Raw genomic sequence first — 16,956 nt, 5'->3', positions numbered from 1 at the left:
ACTTACCTGTCATATTATCAAATTTTTCACTTATTTCCTGCCCGGTGTAGACCTTCTTCCTGTTATCATGATCACTTCTATCACTTACTGGGTAAAGAAATGGATACTCTATAACTGCTTAAATCAAAACTAGTGTACCTGTTGCTCGAATTCGAGCAATTGCGAAGCATTACAGGCGTTATTTTAAAACTAATAACGGTCATAATTTCCGATGAATTTATAAAAGTCGACTCATAGATTATGGAAACGCTCACGATGTACACAACAGTTAGATATAATCAAAATTCTTTGTAAATATCTTATCTTTTTTCAAAAGCTGATCTTGTTTTTTTAGTGTTTCCTACAAATGTTACCCACTCATAGCCGCATTAGGTTCTCTTTATTAACGATTATAAATGAAGAAAAAACATTATTTCTATTTCTTCTACATCGGATCTGACGTTTGTCAAAAATTCCCTAGAGAACAATGTCAATTGACGGAGATGGAAAGGAAAGCAGAGAATCAGAGCGAACAAATGGGTTTTGGTTCATCCAAAGCCTTGCAAAGAAATTTTGACTGTAGGTATCGAAGACTGACAGAAACAGAACGGAGAGCGTCGGACTAGTGGATTTCCTGCTTAGTTCAGCAACTCCTTACAGTCGTCAGGTGCGGTTCAGATGTTATACATAATGAATTACTGACAGTCAAGGTTATAAGCTCGTTTTAGAATCAACCTGTAATACACTTGTCAAGGATGTGTATTGACTGATGGCAGCCTTATGGTATAATATTCAGCTTAAAATACACAACTTTGTTTTCCTGTCTGATTCTAATGATAAAAGCAAAACGAAAACGAAATGATTTTCAGACGTAGAGCGGAATTAAAGTTACTCCTCAATTATTACTATATATTTTGGAAATAAAAGGAATACTGTGTTAGGCAAATGTGTGGATGTCCCCTTTCTTTTTCAATGCACTGCACACATTTTTTTTTATTCTGCACTGCACACATTTTATGGTATAGAAGTAGGCTTCTTGGTTGGTTGAAATATAGACCTCTAGTATTTTGTATAGAAGGCCTTTAAAAGGAGGTGCTATTTAATGGGGCTTTACATTAAGTATTTTAGGGCTACCTATAAAATCAATATTGACCAGAAAGTGTAATTTTATGCTGTATAAACGTGTGCAGGGTTTAGTTTTCCTTGAGTGATCCATTAAAAGGTAAATAAATATATAAGGGTTATCAGCACATTTGTCCAGCCCTGTATTTGGAACCACCCAAAATTTAAAATTTCATGCAACTGTTGAAAACTTAATTTCAAGTGATTACAAATAAGTTCTAGTAAAACCAAATAGAGATGATCTGCGGATTACTAGCAATGTCGCAATCACAGCGAGCTCGGAAGCCCTTCATAGACCCAATAGGATCAGAGGATTGTAATCTGCAACATTCACACTTTTACATAACAAAGCACAGCAACTTTCACCATAAAACACTAGGTTGAAAACCTTCTGGAAACTTCTGTGAACATTAAAATATAAAATGGAGAGAAATATTATAATGGCCTCACCCTCACCTACAGTCATTGAGATACGTACCGTAACTGACCTTTGTTACTAAGGTCAGAAAAAACATTGTGATTGTTGTAAAATAGTTCCTATTGTATTGCAAGTTACAATTAACTAATTGTTAGTTTTTATTTTGGTTACATAATAGGTAATACATATTTTAAAATTGTAAAGACTAATGATTGTACAAATATTAATTAACTAGCAGAATACCCGTCCTTCGTACGGGGTTGGCTTATAGGTTTAAAATGCTTATTGCAGTTATACTCAAGCTTTGCGTTTGCAATGGGGGAGTGACAATGAATGAGTGAAATGACTAAATTCTTTAATTCTTTTTAAATATGAATACTCATAAGATTAACATGGGGAACTATAGAGCCACTGGGGCGGAGCCCGAAAGGATTTTTGCGATAAGAATATGTCTATATGTTAATCGGGAATGTGAGCTATCATCATGCCAAATTTCAGCCCAATCCGTCCAGTGGTTTATGCATGATTGAACGTCAAACAAACACACAAACTTTCACATTCAAAATATTAGTAAGATAATAATAGTCACTTTCAAGTTACATAAGACCATACGGTGTGTTCAGGAAAATTTTTATTTAATGCATTTTGATAATATGCTCCTAAAGAAGTATTGGATTTCAAGGATTTCCATCTGATTTCATTGTCTATTTATTTCTGAGAGAGCGATGGTTGGCGGTAAAAATAAACAGATCTCCCATTGTTTGTATCAGGAGTAAATTCAGTGCAACAAAGATTGTGAATGTTGTGAAAGATTGTGACACTGAGTGTGCTTGAAATAATGTGAGAGTTTCCAAGCACCATACGAATTAGCAAGATGCAAGACATTAAAACAAAACACCCGGATATCTAACAATATCAACAACTAATGGTTATGAACAACACAAAATCTGGAATTCATTCAAAACTAGTGTACCTGTTGCTCGAATTTGAGCAATTCCAAAGCATTACAGGCGTTATTTAGAAAACGAATAACAGTCATAATTTCCGATGACTTTATAAAAGTCGACTCAAAGATTATGGAAATACTCATGATGTACACAACAGTTAGATATAACCAAAATTTTTTGTAAATATCTTATCATTTTTCAAAAGCTGATCTTGTTTTTTAGCGTTTTCTACAAATTAATGTTTCCCACTCATGTCCAGGATTTCTCGCTTTTTCCATTGTAATAACTACACCAACCCAAGTATCGTCTACAGATGCAATACGCCAAAGAATATCGTCTACGTGCAACTTGCCTACGTACAATCTCCAAGAAGTGGTAAAAAAGGCAGAAACCAACCCATACAATAGAAATAAATTAACTCCATAAGAAATAATTTTAAGAGTTAGTGTGATATTAGGATTTTCCACTGATTTGGTTATAGAAACTTACATTGCAAAACATGACACGATGCAGAAGAAAATCGACTTATACAAATACTTCATTTTGACAAATTCAGTAAATCACAATTTAAATATAATTGCCCCCCCCCGAACAGCTGTTTCATTAAAAAGTAGTGTAAAATTATGCATATGGTCGTAATGTAAACAAATCTGAAGAGGGAACTTTAAAGGCCTCTGCGGCAGAGCCCCAACAGAATTTACCTCGTTTCTCCTTTGATGGCTCATCTACATACCAAGACCTTTCTTAAGACACCCCTATCAAGTTTCTATGCCCAGTCGTTCTCTCAAATTAGCTGTGATAAAAATGTCATTTTTTCCTCCATAAGAATAACATGGGAATGGAATTTTAAAGGCCACTGGGGCAAAGTCCGAAAGGAATTTACCTCGTTTCTCTTTTGATGGCTCATCTACAAACCAAGACCTTTCTTTAGACACCCCTACCAAGTTTCTACGCCCAGCTGTTCTTTTAAATTAGCTGTGACACAGAAAAACAGTTTCAAATTAATATATACTAGTGTACCTGTTGCTCGAATTCGAGCAATTGCGAAGCATTACAGGCGTTATTTTAAAACGAATAACAGTCATAACTTCTGATGACTTTATAAGAGTTGACTCAAAGATTATGGAAATACTCACGATCTACACAACAGTTATATATAATCAAAAGAGTTGAAAGCTGATCTTGTTTTTTAGTGTTTTCTACAAATGATTCCTACTCATAGCCGCATCAGGTTGTCTATAATAACGATTATAAATGAAAAAAAGAAAAAAAAAACATTTTTTCTATTTCTTCTACTTGGTTGTGTTCTATGACTTTCCTATGTTTCCATTGTTTGCAAATCGGCTCTTTCAATGATTGCTCAAGAAATGTAGCACAGTGTTAATTCAGTTTTATTTGTAGTATATCAAATTGTCCAGGCTTTCTCACTTTTTCCATTGTAATAACTACACCCACCCAAGTATCGTCTACAGATGCAATACGCCAAAGAATATCGTCTACGTGCAACACGCCTAAGTACACTCTCTAAGAAGTGGTAAAAAGAGCAGAAACCAACCCATAAAATAGATATAAGTTAACTCCATAAGAAATAATTTTAACAGTTACTGTGATATTAGGATTTTCCACTGATTTGGTAATATAACGTTACATTGCAAAACATGACATGATGCAGAAGAAAATCGATTTTAAAATCAGAAAAAGTCATTGCAAATACTTCATTTTGACAAATTCAGTAAATCGCAGTTTAAATTAACAGCTGTTCATTAAAAAGTAGTGTAAAATTACGCATATGGTCGTAATGTAAACAAATCTGAAGAGGGAACTTTAAATGTCTCTAGGGCAGAGCCCCAAAGGAATTTACCTCGTTTCTCTTTTGATGGCTGATCTACAGACCAAGACCTTTCTTTAGAGACCCCTGCCAAGTTTCTACGCCCAGCCGTTCTCTGAAATTAGCTGTGACAAAAACCCGTTTTTCTCCCATAAGACTAACATGGGATGGGAATTTATAGGCCACCGGGGCAGAGCCCCAAGGGAATTTACCACGTTTCTCTTTTGATGGCTCATCTACACACCAAGCCCTTTCTTTAGACACACCTACCGAGTTTCTACGCCCAGCCGTTCTCTCAAAATAGCTATGACAAAGAAAAACAGTTTCAAATTAATATATAGACTAGTAAACACGTTGCTCAAAATCGAGCAATTGCAAAGGAGTAAAGTAGTTATTTAAAAACAAATTAAAGTCATCATAATTTCCGATGAGTAAAAAGACTTTGAATCGAAAAACTAAAAACAGCAATTAAATTATACAGCTGATCAAAATGTCGATAATTATGCTCTTCATAAGGATAACATGGGAACTTTTAAAGCCACTGGGGCAGAGCCCAAGCGACTTTTTCAAAAATGTAAGGCCAGTTTGCAAATCCACGCGACACGTTCTTTCCAATGAGACGTCAATGGATAAAATCTGTTAAGAAATGGCGGAGGAGTTCAACCGACAAAGTTTCATGTAGCGTATTAATTATATAGATATTTTATCATGTGACAAAACATCGTCATTTTACAGGACATGGCTTTGAAACTAAAATAAATTCTATTTTGAATGTGGAGCAAAATAGGTGTAAAGGTGATCTTCACTGAATTTGTTTTGCTGTTTTTCGATTATAAATTGTAAGTCATGAATTCTAGCCCCAAGCTCAATCTGCGGGAAGGAGTACTACATTTGACAATGGATAGAACAATATCAATGCCAATGGTTACTACCTACTAATTCCACAACGTTTAGAGAAGCAATAAGAAAATGCCTGTTATGGCTAAACAATTTATGGCTCTTGTAGCATTATAATGCACTCGCATTATTTCATTCCTTGTTTGTGAGTTTTAGATAAAGAAATAATCTACAACTCTATGGTAAATGTCCCAGCCTACAATATCAGTCATTCTGAAAGTAACTTCATTTTTTCAAGAACAAAGGGAGCCTTAAAGGGCCTTAATTTTACAGCTATCAAGAACAAATAACTTAGGGAACCTATAACTGTTCATAGTAGGCCTATTGCAACCAGATAGATAGATCTAGTACCACACGGGATGTTAGATTTTAGTTGATGTGAGCCACTGACAGATTGTGCTGATTGGAAATTGCTGATTTCTGTGAAATATAAAAACTTGTTTACCAAGTTATTAAACAAACAAAGCCTTATAGTAAACTATAGCTACTGTTGACCTATCAAGTTGGTCAGCAACAATAAATAAGGTAGAAAATAGAATGTTAGACACTACCACATTCTGTGACTGGCTCACACAACTACATCTCTTTTAAATGGTCCACATAGATGTGAAGTCTACTTCAGTATCCAATAGTCCATGCCATGCCGCCAGTCTCTTGTTTATTTACGTAATTGCAAAATTTTACCAGAAAAAGCCATTTTGCTACTGGTTATCATCATGTTTGTTTCACACATAAAAATCATTTGATAAGAGGTCAAAAGAAACAGTTTGTTGTACTTAAAGGCAATTTATTATACAAGGTAATCGAATACCAAATCTAGCCCTCTATTAAATACTATATAAATTACTATTGATATCTAAATTTTAAATAACTCTATTAAACTGGAATATTCCTAAAATTGCACAAGTGTGAGAGACAACAACCAGAGTAGTTAAGTCTTCACCAGAGTCCAGAGTAACAGCACTTTGGTAACTATTAACTTTTATGTGGATCAATGCCAGTCGGATGTAAGATAGGGTGACATTAAATTACATATGTACAAGGAGTGAGATGGGCGAATTTATCAACTGTTAATCAAAACATCATTAAAATTGTTAGAATAATGAAGTATCAAGAATTTGCTATTGATTACTACTTTTAAGTTTTCATCAAAACCCCTTAAAAAGAAACCAAACAACCAAAATTATATGTTCAGGAAGATCCCTGATAGCCTTGTATCTCGAGGGATCATCATATTTATTTACATCCAATTACAGTACACTTGTAAAAATTATTAAAGGAGTTATTTAAAGTAAATCATAAAAATTTCTCTTAAAAAATTGTAAAGTCGCCCATCTCAGTTATAACGTTAACCTAACTTTATCATTTACACAGAATTCATATGAATCGTAGTTTTGATTATTTAGTGATTTATAAAATTGTTGATTAAATACTTACTGACTTATGAAATCTCAGTAAAATTACTTGCTATGATTTGAGATGATAAACTGAACCAACAACGAATACGAACAATTATCAAAATACAACTTGCGTTAAAGATAGTAATAAAAAAAACTGTTAAAAAAGTTCTTTAAATCTTAAAATCTTTAAAAATGTATTGAAATATTATCTGTAGGCCTAGTCATTAAAACCATTTAAAACTAATTAAAAAATAATACATATTTGATTTTTATTAAAAGAGCCCAATACAAATTGATAATGCCAAAACCTTGTTAAGTACACCGATTCACAATGTGAAGTCTAACGATCAAAAGCGTACTTATTAAAAATAACGTTTTCGACTAGGAGTAACAAAAACAATTATTCAATAAACTATATCTAAATCACGTGTACCCCAAAAAAATTTCGTTAACATAGCACACAGGCATCGAATCACCGAAATAAAATTTTAACTCATAACAAAATTAAACTAAATAAAAGCTGGGTATGATAATCTGCTCTGATGAGATCAGTTTGGAATCACGTTTGCTCCGAGGTTAGTTAGAGACCGAGTCGCTTGAAGGAGGTGGAACGTTTGAGTGTGCGACTGCTCCTGTCTCCACTCCAGGTCTTGCTCTTGGCTCGGAAATGCTGCAGCTGCTCCTTGTCTGCGTCCACCATCTTGCGATAGGCCTGAGGTTCACACAGCGCAGGGAACGTGTGGTAGAACGCCTTGTAGCCTCCCTCCAGCAGATACAGCTCGGGGTGGTGCAGTGCCGGGTACGCGTTACTCTCACGGTCCTTGGAGCGAAGAAACCGCGACAGACCTGGGCCTCTCTCTGATGAGAACTCGCAGTGAAAAACGATGATGTGTCTCTTGCCATCAGCTGTGGTGGTGGAAGGAGGCTCTCCCTTGCGCTCTTCTAGGAACTCCTTCATCACCTGGTCCTTGGTGTACATGTTGCGAGCCCCTCGGATGTGGCCCCCTTCAAACTCATATGGATACCTGCAAAACAACAAACCAAAATAAAACCACCACTGAAGTCATACCTGATGTAAACATACATTCCATTAAATGTGAACCAAATATATCATTGACATGGGATACGGCTTGTAAACAACCCATTTACGTGAACCAGAAGTATTCGTACCATCGACTTTGGATACTGCAAGTAGACATCTCATTTATGTGAACCAAATGACCCATTGCCTTTAGATACTGCAAGTAGACATCTTATTTACGTGGAATAGACGCAGCTTTGATTTTGGATACTGCAAGTAGGCATCTCATTTATGTGAACCAGATGTATCATTGTCTTCGGATACTGCATGAAGACATCTCATTTATGCGAACCCGAGTTTATTGGAAACAGTTTGAGGTTACATTTCTAAGAAGTGTTGTATTATTATGCGTGCTCCATTCAATATTGCAACAAGACAACTGCATTGTACATCTAATATTAAAACTACAGGGGTTTCTAAAACAAAACTCAGGAATAGTTTCTCTTTCTATCCTTTCACTTGCTGTAGAGGTTTGAAACCAGTGTGATCATATACAAATTAGATATAAGATACACTCCCCCAATATAATTTATTCACCAAACGTAAGACTAGTAATGAACAGTCAAATTAAAAGACAAAATATAACTACGCAGATAACTTAAATAAAATCATTAAAAATACAGATTCTGGCATAACCCAAGTAAATTTAATGAGATAATGCATTTAACCGAAGCCTAGTTTTTAATTTACCTGCAGTCTATAATCTGGAAGGATGCGATGGTGTCGCCAAACTCTCCGTTGATGAGTCTAGCTAATGTGCTTGGGCTGATGCTCTTAAGGTCCTGATGACTCCCGGGAATTAACGGCAGAGCAAATCTTTTTGAAAAGTCTCCAATTAACTCTTCTTCTTGTGCTGAAACATAAAAAAACACACATTAACGAGGCTGAAAAGTTGTGACTGTTATTATTATAGATATTCTAAGCTTTCACCCACTGGCATACATGGACGGAACATTCTTGTCCCCCTGTACCGTCCTGGGACATTGCTACTAATTCAGCATTAGTCCAAGGGATTGCAGCACTTGTAATTGTGTCAAATTTAGGTTTATTTGGTTGCCTAACCTTTTTTGGAAAACAAAAATATTAGTAAACAACATGTGAATATTTTGAAGTTATATTTGTGTCAAAATGTTGTGCCTGTTTTTTTTGTTTACGTTAGAGTCAAATTAAATCAGTAGGCTGACAGATAATTTCAAGTTGTCTTACAACCTTTTTGAGGAGTAAGATAGTAATTTAAGACAAAATAGTGGTTGTTTTTTTTCAGTCACTAAAGAGCAAAAGAAAAGGAACTACCTACTAAAAAAGCTAAATACAGTATATGTTGAAGGGTTAACATCAAATTCTCGTTGACAAGCCTTGAATAGCAAGGAGAACTCACATCTGTGTAAAGCAGATTTGATGGCAGCCTCAGACTCGGAGAGGCAGTGACGGAACTTGGGTCTTGGCGGAGGAGTGATGGGCTCCTCTAGAGATAAACTGTGGCTTAGCAGAGGCCGAGGCTCAGACAACCGCTTGAACCCAAACTGGAACAGGGTGTGCTGCTTGGTGCGTGGAGGTGTCGCGTGCTCACTGTTTGCCTGTAAACCACATACAGTAAGTAAATATATGCATACTACTGTTACAGGATTACACTGTTGTTTAGGTCTTTGTTGACTGGTCAAAGCATAAAGATGAATGAAAACTAAGACAGTACAGCAGTTATGAAATGTTTTGGAGTTTTCACTACATAAATTTGTTAAAAATTGTATTACCAAAAGATTATCTTAGCTAAAACAAAGATCCTCAAAATTACTCCTAACCATAGCCATTGTTTTGAAAATTAGTTTATGGTGACCAGTTTACCAGTGACTTTAAGGGTAGTTTCAACAGTATGGCCAATTTACAGCTTAAAAGCTACTTCAATAATCAACTTGTGACATTGCAGCTACCTTGTATCGTTTTGAGATAGGAGTGATATCCAGAGGAGTGTTGGACACACGTTTCTTGGCCTTTTCTTCAACAATGGGCGACAGTCCAGGGATGTTTTCCGAGATAATTTGACGAAAGTTCTGAAAGTGGGCTGAGTCAGCTGAGAGACCGTAGTTGATGATTGGGTCCTTGATAAGACCACCGAGACCTGCTGGTAATTGAGCCTCTTCATCCTGTAACTGAATACAACAATGTTAAAAACGCAATACAGGACAATGTGCATAAGTAAGTCAGTGGCTTTAGCAACATTATAATCACCGGTTATTATCAATGTCCTGCCAATTCTTCGGCTATAAAACCAATTTAGCTATTACAAACCTATTTTTTCTTTTTTTAACCAAATAAACTAAATTGAAATCTTACTCTAATATTGTTCTAAGAACAGTAGTTTTCAGTTTGGCCCCAGGACACACATTCTTACGTTTGACTAAACATGTACTCTAAAGAATCGTCTCTAACTGACAATGGTGAGCGATAGAGGTGCCATCTTAGAAATAAAAAAATCCCTTGTTAATCCCTCTTGAAAAATGCCAGGTACAAATACTTTGATCTAATAGGCTAATAATAAAGTACACAGGGTTACTAACAGGATTAACAAGCAGTAGACTTTGTGATTTTGTTTATAAGAATAGGTTTAGACACTCACAGGTGAAGAGAAGTCCAAGAAGCCATCGTCAACAGATTCACTAGAAGTGCGACTGCGGGGAGACTCGGTAGTGCTGCGACGAGGAGCCAGACCACTGGGTAGAGCAAATGTGAAGTCAGAGGATACAGACTTTGAGTCTTCAGAGTGACAGTAGCCTGAGTCCTGGGAGTTGGGGTCTTGGTCCTCCAGGGGCTGTCTAATACGACCACTGGACAATTGTCTGACTGCCTGGAACTGTATAACAACACTTGTGAGTAACATAAAATGCTCATCATAATGTAAGGTAGGGTAGAGATGTTTTACTGCCAGAGCTGTAATATAACAAAATAGGCTTGCCTTCCTAGACAAATTTATTTTGTTAAACAGTACTTACAGTATCATAAAATGTCTGTTTGTTAGGCTATGTGTTTAAACTTTGCAACACTGCTTCAATCAAAATCTTTAAAGCGTCTACCAGCCATAATTAAGCTGTTGACAAAGGTAAGACATATTTTAGTTTAGTGGGCCTAACGTTTGATTTGATCCATTAAGTGCAAGATGGTTGGTATATAGAGTAAAAATATTATTTTAAAAATCTCATATTTTGGCGATCGTATGGTATATTTACCTTGGATGGGCTGACAAAGGTCTTCTCAGGGCTACTGAGCATAGGATTGTAATTCTCATCAGACAGGGAACCCAGACGACGAACTACGCTTGTTCTCCGCACTGGAGCCACAGGTGTACTGGGACTGTTGAACTTGAGACTCTGCTTCAGCAACCTACAACAACATCAACAACGTACAACATAGCGACAATATATATATTTTGTATATGATATATACAAAGAAAATAACAACCCTCACACAACGCGACTATTTTGTTAAGATGGCAACATCACAGACATCAAATACAATTAGATTTTTATAATGAACAGCAAGTTTCTTGGGTAGACCTAAAACAGAATGGTATAGTTAATAACTTAATACCGGTAATAAATAGCGCTATCCTTGAGTGTAATATCAAATCATAACCAATGTGGATACGTAGGCCTAGTAGAAACCAGTTGATTTGTTTTGGTTTTTTAACTATCAAATTATAACTGTTTGCCGAGATCAGAGAAACTTATTCTCATTACACAAACACCTACATTCTCTTCACTAGACATTTATTTCGGGATCTACTGTTTTTCAATAAACTTTTGGTAAAAACTGACGTAGTTTTTCTTGAAATTCAACACATTATTCCTGCAATCAAAGTTTGTCTGAATTTTTTTAGTGTATTGTAACATTTTGTATTAATTTCATTACCTCCCAATTACACACGGCTGAAAGCATACAACAGTCATGTATTAACAATTTGAGAGAAATTGGATTTTAAACTAGGTCAGCTTTTTTTAACCTATTTAATAAAATCTACTATTATTTCTTTGATATATTTAACAACGGTGTAAATACTATGAGACAATTATCGAAATGACGATCTCAACACTATTGCTTTGTAAAATGAGTAAAGAACATTAAAGATTCTAAAATTGTGCACTGCAAGACTCGTTTAGTTTTAAATGTGGATCGAGGGTATTTTGGTTAGGGGAAAGTCCAGTATGGCCTTGGCAACCCCTTCTCAACGTACTTCCGCATTATTCATATATTTGCATATAAGAAGACTCGCCTGACCGCAGTTCCACTCCATGTAAACGCTAGAGAATCATCATGCCAATCGTACTGTATAGGAAACACTGCAACAGGTGCTAAAGTACCCATTCACTGATTGTGATTGTATGCATAGGGTGCGAAACTACGAGTTTGGGAGGTACACAACTTTCTGTATAAACCTTCAAAGTACTATGCTTATTTTCAATTTCAAAGGCAATATTAAATAAAGCAACCTACATTAAGTCGAAAAATCGGGTTACATAGCTTACAAATTTTGCCACCTATTAATAGTAAACTTTTAGGTACTTCTCGACTAAATCGAGACTTTGACGACGAAGAATGCTAACCAAACGAAAATATGGTAGCCATACAATAAAGTAGTATGACTAACGATAATTAACCATTGATTATTTGATCGTGAACACATTTGATAACACAAGTAATGATAATGTCAGTGGGGGTGGGGTAACCAAGCGATCAGCTGTAAGTGACAGCCTGCGCGGGAGATCGCGCGCCGGCGGGAAACAAGGGTCAATGTTCACTTTCCCTCCACAACAATCCGCTGCCGCGTAATTCACGGATATTAACAATGAACAAAGTTGGCAAAACGACCACCAGAAACAACTATTACACTACCTTCAGCAGCACAATAATTGCTACATTTATATAGGCTCTATAACTATTTACAGCCTCAGATTGACATATTCTGTTACATATACTAGGGAAAATCGTTGATAATGAAAAGAAAATAACATATATACATAACACATAAGTTTTTGATATTAAGTTAACAATAAACACCGACCAGCCCTTCCCCGCGTAATGGTGAAATGCAAGATAGTGAAAGTGAGGTGTACCTTATCTACTGTATATATAGGAAACCTCTTAGTATGCCTGACTTTTACAGTTAACTGTATTGGAAGCGATATGTTTTAATTAAATTGTATCTGGCATAGAACTACTGGACTAACAAGTAATTGAGTGTTATAACAGGTTCATAGTACGGAGACATTTACACGTCGGTCTAAGATCACTGCACAGAACGCACGTAATTGTTAGCTCTATGAATGCTATGCTTGCTGCTGTGAGTAACTTATTTGTGAGCAAATATTTTTTCGTAACTATCTCGTTTTGAGTAGGCTAACTTTACAAAATATAAAATGAAACTGAGAAATTTGCAAAATTGTATTTACTATAGCCTATCCATTAATAGGCCATCATCAGGAATTAATTCCATTATCACAAGATGAAGGAAGACGAACTTCTAAAACAATAAATTCCAATTCATACTTGCAACTAAATTTAGCCTCACTACTTCAAAATAAACATAAAACATTGTTGCATGAAAAGAATGAGTCGCTAATGATGAACTAAACTTGTATATACACCGTTTACTGAGATGAAACATCAAGTGCAAAAGTCAACTTACATAGTTCAACAGGAAAATATCCTCAAAGATAAAATAAACAAACACTACATCACTACAAAACAGAGAGCACACAGAACATCATCACACTTGTACAGAACGTATGTTACCTCGAACAACAACGACACACGTCACAAGGGGAGTGGATCATGGTGTTGGTGTTGAGACAGGGAGTTGTTGAGACGAGGACGCGCACAACTCGACTGGGACTGGAACTGAACTGTGAACTTGTAGAGCGAAGCGAGTGTCCCCCCTCCCTGTGTACTGGCTACCACCCCTAGCAGTCGACCAATAGGGGCTCGGCTACCATCGGCTTTGTCTTACACTTACACTAGAGTAACGGAGTCAACTACTTGGGTAAAACAATGGTAAATATGAAAATGCGAGTCTATACCATTACGCCCCTCTGATTAGCAGAATAAAATGATCACAGGATAAGAGCAACTGTATAGCGTTACCACAAGGCGAGCGTCGATGTCACTACAATGTCGAGCTTACACATTTAGAAGCTTATTATTGCTTTTGGTAAAGCCGCAGATCAACATATACCGGAATTGGTAAGAAAAGTACGTTGATACAACGACTATGAACAAGGCATCGAGGTAGACTTCGAAGGTAGATCGAAGTCTACCTCGATGGAACAAGGTTGTTTCGATTTCATGGGACCATGGTATTTTGAAGAACTATTGTTGCTTCAAACAACAGGGAGAATCACAGTGATTAGCTATATTCGTACTGATGTATTTATCTATTGGGAAGTCGCCGGGTGCCGCGCCGCAAATACTTGTATAACTTGTACAGTAACTGGCGAGTGCCGAGGAGGTGGAGGTGCGGCCTTGGCCGAGGCAGAGAGAGAATGCTGGTTGCTGGCAATAACCTCTGTATCTCCCGCCATGAACACTGTGCAGGTCACTGGACCCAAACAACCACATCTCTCACACGCTACACGACTATACGAAGGTAAAAAGCACAGTTTAAATAAGCTGTTTGCTTGCTATGTGCGCTAACTTGAACCAAGGACGTTATCAGATATACAAATTAAGACATTAAATAAATGCACGTCTTACGTTTTTATAGTGTGGCTGGTGTGTTACTCCTACAAGTGAACAACTACATACTAGCCAATTATATTATGGATGCGTTTTGGTATGTGAGAAAAAACAACTTGCTTACGTTTGGATTGCTACCTAATGACTTAACGGATTCAGGAAATGTAATGCTAAACAATGCCCATAGATACGCTGAAGAGAATGAAGAGAATAATACGTTAAGTAAGAAATTATGTTTATAACACCAATTTTACTTTTAATGCAATACTTACCAAAACAATCTTTGGCGTTACTTATTTATTATTACTCCAAGAACGTCTATGCATGTATAGATGATCTAAATTTGAAATTTGTTTTGGTTGCACAACATTTCACCAATAATATGTGAGAAGTGAGAAAATGCTCGGATGCGAAGCCGTCGACAAAGAAGGTTTGGGCGGCAGAGAGCGTGTGGAATCGAAGCCGGACAAGGACAGACGAGGGGCGGTCCTGGCAATTAACCATTTCATAAGGCAAAAAGCGTAAAACCACGTTTACAAATTACCCTTTTGTGATGTCAGATGATCATGATTTGCACTCCGCCTCTCGAGGCTGTCAAAATGTTAAATATTTCATTTGTATTTAAAATGTCTAAAAAGAACGTATGTTGAAGTAAAATCAATACATCTTTCTTTTTCGTTGTATAAATAAAAGACCTGACTAAACGACCAAATTTAGAAATTAAAGACTACCCGTTATGAAAATAAATATATTGGTTTATAATTACCGAGAGTGCTTATATAAAAATAATTGTGTTGATATTTATTTTGGTAATTTGCACAACGATTATAATTGTTTTAACTTTGATCCCAGCCAAAGCTCAGAACTAATCGAGTGGACGACAGTAAACTTTGGAATTAGCCCGACAAGCAACCCTCAACTTTCTACCATAGCAGACATTGCCGAGAATGTCGATGGTGGCCAGTGTCTGCCGTAGGAGTCCCTCGGTTTGACAAATGACCATTTCGTGGAATCACGAGGGAGAAACTCACTCAAAGTGGCTGTATTTTACCAGAATATAACATTCAAACTATTGAAAATTATACTAAAATACTTTTCTTTAATGTATGGTAGCACCAGTTTCTCCCAAATGGTATTATTTTCAATACGTAAAAATGCGACTACATTCAATTATTTTGTGGTAAATGACTCCTCGCATGTGCAGCAAAATGATGACTTGGTGCAATGTCGTTACGTGTTCACAGTTGTTGCCACCGGACACTAGGTCAGGTTTGTTCCCTCAGCGCCAACTAGAGAGAGCGAGGGGTGTTTACTAGTTTAGCATAGACAATACGGAGGGAATAGTAATTAACATGGCGGGTAAAACAAAAGATCTAGCAGACGATGTGAGCACTGAGCAGATGCCACGTCGGACATTCTCACGGCGTAGCAGCGTTGCCCGGTCAGCTGGTTATACTTCGCACGTTTACCAGCTTAGAGAAATATAGGGTCTTACGATATTTATTGACTGGCAAAATTTTTGGGATCTCAAATAATACAACGCAGTCAATGAAGTGCTTGCAGCATAAGCACCAGTATTGAAGAACGCCCTAAACTGGATTTCGAAAAACTGATGTTGGTCACGTAAGCCGTGCAGCAAAATACGCGAATAATGGAGAACAACCTTTAATAATCTGGCTTTGAAGAAAACTGAGTCACATGACAAATTCATTTGAATAGGACAGAACGTCTTAAACTATAGTTTAGTCGAAACAGTCGTGTATAGCTTATGTATGGCATAAACAGCATATAACATAAAAAACATATCACTAGCGACAGTTAGCGTTTACTGATTTTTGTTGATATAATACCGAGGCGTAAGATACGAAACCTCTTCAGAACTAGATACGACGGAAACTCCAGAGTTGTCTTACCTACGTCTACGAGGACGGCGACGGCGGCCACAGGGACATCCGTACCTAGACACCGGGGACAACGGGGTTGACGTTGACGAGTACATGTCTGAGACTGACCCAGCAACTGTGCTGATGCTACCCAACCCACTGTTACGACACTGACACTACTTTGTCAGCTTGATATTGCACTAGTGACATACTGTAGATCTGTTACGAAATCGCACACAACGCGGAAACTTAAATGGGTCACCAATTATATTGGATAAAAATAATAATGAACATTATAAAAATACTAATAAGTAATCACGCGTCAATTAATTGTTCTCTTTAAATAACATGGATAAGGTTTACATGTTCCAACCCGTTTGCAGAAGTCATTATGCGGGATATAGAGAATGGTTTGGCTAGGTTTTCGGATAACGTACTTTTCATATATTTTAATTGGATCAGTTGCTCAAATGCTAATGATACATCAAAACGGCTGTCTACAACACTCTCTGACGTTGAATGTTTTGGTTGATGGGAAATAAATTTACACCAAACGTGCTAAGCATGTTGAATCATAAACTTGAATTTAAGTTGAATCTTCGACTGTTGTCCAATGGTTGAATGCAAACCATTTTGATTATAGACAATGTCAGTCATTTTCATTTCATACAACATTTG

The 16,956-nt window shown here is 36.7% G+C and overlaps 1 protein-coding gene across 2 annotated transcripts in view; it reads right to left on the bottom strand.

Moving 5' to 3' along the window:
- Nucleotides 1-5,972: 5,972 nt before the first annotated feature.
- LOC128987574 (M-phase inducer phosphatase-like) overlaps nt 5,973-16,956 on the bottom strand; it is an 82,070-nt gene continuing 71,086 nt past the window's right edge. Inside the window, exons 1-7 of one of the 2 annotated variants that reach the window (XM_054408509.1) lie at nt 13,350-13,431; nt 10,894-11,047; nt 10,287-10,520; nt 9,601-9,819; nt 9,051-9,249; nt 8,363-8,525; nt 5,973-7,616 (exon numbers count right to left, since the gene is read on the bottom strand). In XM_054408509.1, coding sequence (XP_054264484.1) covers nt 7,172-7,616; nt 8,363-8,525; nt 9,051-9,249; nt 9,601-9,819; nt 10,287-10,520; nt 10,894-11,047; nt 13,350-13,351 — 1,416 coding nt within the window. In that variant the 5' untranslated portion in view covers nt 13,352-13,431 and the 3' untranslated portion in view covers nt 5,973-7,171. Of the gene's footprint in view, nt 7,617-8,362; nt 8,526-9,050; nt 9,250-9,600; nt 9,820-10,286; nt 10,521-10,893; nt 11,048-13,349; nt 13,432-16,956 lie in introns of those variants that run through there. The other variant, XM_054408500.1, reaches the window with a different exon arrangement.

This window comes from Macrosteles quadrilineatus, unplaced genomic scaffold (genome assembly GCF_028750875.1).
Source record: "Macrosteles quadrilineatus isolate MER2022 unplaced genomic scaffold, UCM_ALF_1.0 Scaffold_1__1_contigs__length_201487025, whole genome shotgun sequence".
In the NCBI taxonomy this organism is placed as follows: domain Eukaryota; kingdom Metazoa; phylum Arthropoda; class Insecta; order Hemiptera; family Cicadellidae; genus Macrosteles; species Macrosteles quadrilineatus.
The sequence above is the reverse complement of the archived record's forward strand: the minus strand, read 5'-3'. Positions and strand labels throughout refer to the sequence as shown.